The sequence below is a fragment of the Belonocnema kinseyi genome, chromosome 2 (genome assembly GCF_010883055.1).
Source record: "Belonocnema kinseyi isolate 2016_QV_RU_SX_M_011 chromosome 2, B_treatae_v1, whole genome shotgun sequence".
In the NCBI taxonomy this organism is placed as follows: domain Eukaryota; kingdom Metazoa; phylum Arthropoda; class Insecta; order Hymenoptera; family Cynipidae; genus Belonocnema; species Belonocnema kinseyi.
In genome coordinates, this window is record NC_046658.1 from 85,606,149 (window position 1) to 85,613,501 (window position 7,353).

The 7,353-nt window shown below is 31.9% G+C and overlaps 1 protein-coding gene across 1 annotated transcript in view; it reads right to left on the minus strand.

The window, feature by feature from the left end:
• Nucleotides 1–7,353, minus strand: part of LOC117182825 (zinc finger protein 271-like) — a 13,696-nt gene that overhangs the window by 3,948 nt on the left and 2,395 nt on the right. Inside the window, exons 3-4 of the mRNA XM_033375933.1 lie at nucleotides 1,518–1,685; nucleotides 1,077–1,439 (exon numbers count right to left, since the gene is read on the minus strand). Of these exons, the coding sequence (XP_033231824.1) occupies nucleotides 1,077–1,439; nucleotides 1,518–1,685 (531 nt within the window). The remainder of the gene's footprint in view (nucleotides 1–1,076; nucleotides 1,440–1,517; nucleotides 1,686–7,353) is intronic.

Genomic DNA, 7,353 nt, shown 5'->3' on the forward strand with positions numbered 1-7,353 from the left:
TTTATTTGATTTATTTTTATTATATATTTATATAATATAATCTGTAATATTTAGTTTTGTGGTTCAATTGCCAATGGAGTGAAGAAGGAATAGGATCTTTTTTTCAAGAAACAATTTTAATTTTAATTTGAAAATATTATTTTCCATCTAGTCTGATTAAGACTTTCAGCATTTTCTGTTATTGAAGATTCTTAACTTGATCGATATTGTGGATTTTCTGCCTTTATAGTTTGGAGGGTTGTCTATTGTCGGTATGGTAACATTTCACTGATGATATAACAGATTCATTTTAAATCAATTATCAACTTAGAATGATAATTACATTCGTCGAATCATATTACAAAGTCATATATCTAATATTGCATCTAGAAAACTTACCCTCACTTTTTTCCTAAATGCTTTTATTGCTTTTAGAAATCTTTTTATAAAATGTATAATTACAAGATTGTTAATTTATGTTTTGGATATTTAATTTAATAGTACTTGTTAAGTGAAAGATGATCTGTTTTGCATGAGTTTAGAGCTCACATACAAACCGGCATAGGGCATATTTTTGTACGATTTTTGTCGTTCCTCTCGTTTCGGTACAGATATAAATAAATTTCCTGCATTTTCGGCAGAGGTGTTACATTTAAATCCAAAGAGAGGTGCTAAATTTAAATCTAAATTTAAATTTAGATTTAAATCACTAATAATAGCGTTGCTTTGTTTCAATTTTTATGAAAAACGTGAAACGCCCAGCTTATTTACGAGCTTTTGGCGACATGCTACGTTACATCAAGATCGCGGAATGGGCGCGAAAGTAATAGGAATTGGAAATATGTACTTTTTTTAAATATTGATTTGAAAAATAAGTTTTTTTACACTATACCGTTATTTATAGTGATTTTAAAACATATTCTTTAAGATACAAAAATACATAAAAATAATGGGATCACCCTATTATTATTATCTCAGATGACGTGCAGTAATGTGAATTAGCAAGTCTGATTTTTGCATCGTTTTAAATCTGCAAATATCGCAAATAAATTGTGGTTTGACTACTGCATGCACTAATTTTTTGTGTCGAACTAAACCTTTTAGCCAACTGTAACTTCGCGAACATTTATCGCATTTATGCCTTAAAGCTGATTTGGTTGAGTTTGTTCTCTGATGCATGCGATTTACATGCCCCTTCATTAGTTGTATCGTTCCAAATTGTTTATTGCAGAATTTACAACTGAACTGTGGCATGACGCCGCACTTGAATTTTTGATGAGATTTCAAAGATCCTTTATGTGAATAGCTTCGCGCACACTTGTTGCATGTGTATTTCATTTTCGGTTTTGATTCCTGAATATCCTGCTTCTTTAGGGTCTGAAGTTCGGGCTTCATATGTGCGTTACACAATTTTGACTTAATTGTTTGCTTCCATTTCTGGACTGTAATTATCCCTGGATCTGAAAACCCAACAAAATTGGGTATACGATTGATTTTTTATAGTTTTAATAAAAATATTTTATTTTGAATATTCATACCTTGGATGGATTCTTGTTTGATTTCCAAAGTTTCATCATTGTTATATTCAATTGAAGTGTTGGTACCAGACTTATGGCCAGAAGAAATGTGAGTAATTCTACAAGAATATGACACACCATCCCGCCTTTTTATTGATCTCTTCGATTTATTCGTGGAATCATGTTGATCTAGAATGTTACAACATGAAAGTTAGAAAAAGCAATTGTTGATGATTTTAATCCTTGTCTTGCAGCAAATATCACTTTAATTTATAACCCATATACAGGGTGTCTAAAAAGTCCCGGGACGGTTGGATATTTCCTCAGGTAAAATATTTATCAAAAAAGTGAAGGTCATTCCTGAAGTAAATTTCAGCGAGGAATTCAATGGTGACCTTCATTTTGACCTTGAAGTTAACCTCCATTGCTTTTTGAAGGTCAATTTTGTTTCTTTTAATGATAAACCCCTTTTTTACATCTGCAATCAATACAGCGGAAAATTGTTCGTTCAGGTACGTACCCAAGTCATAGGTCAATTGTAACGTTCAAAGTCAGTCAGAGGTTATTTGAAATTAACAAAGTTTATCAAAAGGTCAGTGTAATTCCTGAAGTAAATTTCAACGAGGAATTCAATGATGACCCTTATTTTGACCTTGAAGTTGACCTTCATGGCATTTGAAGATCAACTTTGTTTTTTTTTTTAATGGAAACCCCCTTTTTTTACACCTGCAATCGATAGAGCGGAAAATTCTACGTTCAGATACGTACCCAAGGCCTAGGTCAATTGTAAAGTTCAAGGTCAGTTAGAGGTTATTTGCAATTAACAAAGTTTTCCAAGAGGTCAGTGCAATTCCTTAAGTCAATTTCAACGAGAAATTCACTGGTGAGCTTTGTATTGATCTTCGTGATGATCTTCAAGGTTTTTTCAAATTTTTCCAAGCAGTTTACGTTTACGTTTAGCATAATCCAGGAACAACGACGTGGACGTAGTAAATTCTGTTCCCTTTGGGGTGCTCGATTAGTGTGAGGCCCCTTGCCTCTCACGCTTCAGTGAAGATGTTCGAACTGAAAGCCTTGAGCTTCTTGACAAAAAGCTATGCGATTGTAAAAATGAGTAACAGTATTACGAATCATCTCCCTATCAATCAAAGTAGCCTGTTGCAGAATCCGATTCTGCAATTTGTCTAAGCTTTGCGATTGCGTTGAGTATAATTTGCTCTTTAAATAACCCCAAAGAAAATAGTCGAGAGGCATCCGATCAGAAGATCTAGCAGGCCATCGATGAAGAAAGAAAGAAAGAGCCTATCAATGTATCATTCAAGATACCGGCCCAAACATTAATCTTTTGTGGAGATTGTGTGTGACTCTCGAAAATCCAATCAGGATTTGTGCCGGACCAATATCTACAATTTTGCCTGTTAACTTCAACTTTCAAAGTGAAAGTAGATTCACCTGAAAATACTGTATTGTACAAGAAAACAGGATCACTATCAATTCTGTCCATCATAATTTCACAAAATTCAACCCGACGATCAGGATCGTCTTCATTGAGCTCTTGTACCAGATGAACTTTGGAAGGATGGAAATTAATGCTTTACAAAATATTTCGCACCGTCTCAGGAGCAACGTCACGCTCATCACTAGCTCGACGTAAACTAAGGTGTGGATTTTCAACAAATGCTTGGGCTATGTCCATCTCCATCTACTCAGATCCTTCAGATTTTGGCCGACCAGTTCTCTGAAGGTTCTTGATAGATCCATGATTCATGAAGCGCCTTACAGTTCTTTCAATTGTTGATTTTGAGAGAGGATTTAACCCTTCTCCACTACGAAAAGTGCGATTAAAAAACAAACGAACTTAATGAAAAGATCGAACTCGATCTCCCCAACCACGCATCATTAATACAGATACCCTCTCTCGTTCCGAAATTTTAGCTTGTGCCAGAATAATCTTTTAGCGAAAGATAGTAAGTGTGTACTCGTAATACGTAAATTTAAATTCGATTCGTAATATTCGTATGGAAAAATGATATAGGACTTATGGTATCACCTTAGGTATTGACTTAGGCATTGAAAAACGGTATAGGACTGTATAACTCTTCGGGGAGGAACAGAACTCTCACCAGAACACCTGGAACTTTTAATGAAAAGTTTCCTTATGATTTTACAATATTCAAAACGCTGTAACCAAGCCGAGCTCACCAATGAATTTCTCGTTGAAATTTACTTCAGGAATTACACTGACCTCTTGGAAAACTTTGTTAATTTCAAATAACCTCTAACTGACCTTGAACGTTACAACTGACCTATGACTTGGGTACGTACTTGAACGTAGAATTTTCCGCTCTATCGATTGCAGATGTAAAAAAGGGGGTTTCCATTTAAAGAAACAAAGTTGACCTTCAAAAAGTCATGAAGGTCAACTTCAAGGTCAAAATAAAGGTCACCATTGAATTCCTCGTTGAAATTTACTTCAGAAATGACCTTCACTTTTTTGAAAAATATTTTACCTGAGGAAATATCCAACCGTCCCGGGACTTTTTAGTTTATGTACAATCACAATACAGAACCCAATAGCTTTAAACGCGTATTTTATAAATTTAAATGTTTCGTTTCGTATTTCCAAAAGATATTATAATTTCCAGAAAAGAAAAAAATAGAAAGTACAAAAAGAAAATATCATGCAGAAAACCTATTAGTACATATGTTCGTGCAATATTTACAGTATAACAGAATGTAGTGCTGAGATCAAAAGAGTACACAGTAAACCCCAGGAATAAATTTTATCTTTCAAAAAGATAAAAACGTTGCATCACGTTTATCTAAAAAAAGATAAAATTTATCTGAAAAAAGATCAAGTTTATCAGACGTAAATATTTTTTTGATATCCCGGTAAAAAGGCTTGCATTAAAAAGTATTGAAAAATTTCATTCATTCAGTGGTTACGTGAGAAATATTGAATACTTCTGGATCCCGTTTTTGTCCTCCCGTTTTGAATATCCACGGCGGTTGAAGTTAGCTCTCAAATTGAATCCCTTTCTGTACCTAACGCTGACAATATTTTGCTGAATACCACAAATCAACCAAGAATTAGACAAATTTTAATCCCTTTTAATTCAGCCATTTTTGCTACATTTATTTACTGTTTTTCGAATAATAATCAGGCAAAAAGCTTTTTAAAACATAACGTCGGTCATTTTACGATGTCAGGATCAATTTTCATACAGAAGGTTTACGATGTCAGGATCAATTTCCACACAGAAGGTTCTCGTAAAAAATAATTTTTTCAATTTTTTATCATGATTTTATATTTTTTTAATTGATAATATTTGAACAAAGCGAACATTTGACGATAAAGAAATGTATTCTTACATACAATTTTACTAGATTTGGCAAATTTCATACTTTTAGAGTGCGTTCTAATGCTTCAAACGAAAATTGTGTTTTTAGTATATTCGAGGTCACGCCTGATAGCTCCGATCGGCTTTAAAAGGGATTGAAATCTTATAATTTTCGTCGCCTAATGACAATTACAAAAACTAAGGACAGAAACGGAATTCTTAGGGATTCAAATTTTCTAATACTTTTTAATGCAAGGCTTCTTACCGGGATATGTTATATATCAGACGGCTACGTCTATTTTCACAGAAAAAATGTCCTTCATAAATTTAAAAATCCTCGTGGTATTCAATTTTAAATATTCTCATTTTATTTTACTAATTTTAAACCCAAAAATTAGTTTTGTTCAACAAAAGTAATGGACTGAAGTTGACTGTGTATTCAGTAAGTGTAGGTAAGTGATTTTTGGGTTTAAAATTAGTGAAATAAAGTGAGAATATTTCAAATTGAATACCACGAGGATTTTTAAATTTATGAAGGACATTTTTTCTGTGAAAATAGACGCAGCCGTCTTTCATATAACCTATGTCAACAAAATATTTACGTCAGATAAATTTTATCTTTTTTTAGATGAATTTGATCTTTTTTCAGATAAATTTTATCTTTCGTTAGATAAACGTGATGCAAAGTTTTTATGTTTTTGAAAGATAAAATTTATTCCTGGGGTTTACTGTGTAAAACAAGTACATTAATCTAATCAGTAAATCCTAATTTGATAAAGTATATCCCAAAACTTCTCCGGTTCTAGTAACTATGTACTTGTGTTCGAAAGAACTTTCTCGAACTGAAGGAATGAAATTTCATATTTGTAACAGTAAACAGTAGAAATTAAATTAATATATGTTACGTTCAGCAAGAAAACTGCCCACTTGCTCCTTCGTAGTCAATGGAAAACTTTAATTGTTTTTCTGTTTCATTTTTGAAAAGCGGATTTTATCAATATCAACTGCAGAGGTTCCTCAGTGACTCGTTTTTCAATTCACAGGAATCGAACTCTGTATAAAATGCCGTGAATTCATCTGGCCCTTTGGCCCCATATACGGAACACCATATTGACAAAGTGGGCCCTTTCCTTACACGAAGTAACAATTACGTTAAAAGAAAGCATCTAAATTTTATCAAAATGATTATTTTATTGCCTCATAATAGAATACATTCGTCAAAGTGTCACATAATAAAATAGAAAATTCTATTATTCTTTATAGTAAATAATAAATCATAGAAATAAAATAACGTATTACTCGTTGCTTGTTCATAAAGTATTATATATGACATTAACTATAAGTTTACTTATTATTCACACACATAAACAAAATTTCCCTTATAACATTTAAATAGCCACAACCCACTTTCTTCAATAACATTATTGTGTATTTATCTTTCATATACAGACTTTTTACAAAATAAAAAAGGACTATTATGGCCTGATTTTTTGAAAAGGCAATTTGAGGTTTGCAAACATTTAATGAAATTCAAAACAGGGTTTTATTGTATAAATGGCCAATAGGGCAGTCCTTATTTACTCTTGGTGGATTCTTTTCTTTCGAATTTCTTTGGTCTCGCCCCCCCCCCCACATTTTTTAGAATGACCAAAAAAATGATCTCCACGAAATTTGAACGAAATCGGTTAATATTAACTTGTGGCCCAAAGTACACAAAGTTTCTCATACATTTAACATGGGGAAAAGTACCGTAAAATTTCAAACGCAGTTAATTTTTTTATATTTCAACGGAATACTTTTGTACAATTATGATCTTGAGACTATGCTGAAAAAATATAAATTCATGACATTTTTTTCAAAATTCAGAAAATGGCGGATCTCTAAATTTAAACCAAAATTACAATTTCTACAAATATTAAGAAAATCTAATAAAATTCTTATGAGAGACAGATTCATTTTTTTGAAAGTACGTGATGACAACTAAAATTCAAATTTAAAAAAAATTCAATTTCGAGCATCACGAAATGTGTTTCTTTACGATAATATAACCTTTATATTGACAATTGAAAAATTGTGACCGAGAAACAAAGAAATAAAGAATAAACAAAAAAATTGGGCGGCCCTCTTGCATTTTTTCAAATTTTTTTTATTTTAATTGTCATCGCGTGCTTTCTAATTTGACGAAATTTTTTTATTAATTGTGGAAATTGTAAATTTGATTGAAATTTAGGAATAAGCCATTTTGTAAATTTTTTAAAAAGAATTTTTTTGCGTAGATATATTTTTTCAACGTATTCTACAGATCATAATTGTACAGAGCCAAGTAATTTCGATGAAATGTAAAAAATGAACTGCATTTGAAATTTACGGTACTTTTCCCCATGTTAATTGCATGCGAAACTTTGAGTCCCAGGTTAAAAAATATATATAATTTATATATAGTGGATCGGACGATGATATTTTTTATTTATTTTACGAACTTTTCTATGTAAAAGAAATAAAAAACATCAGTGTTT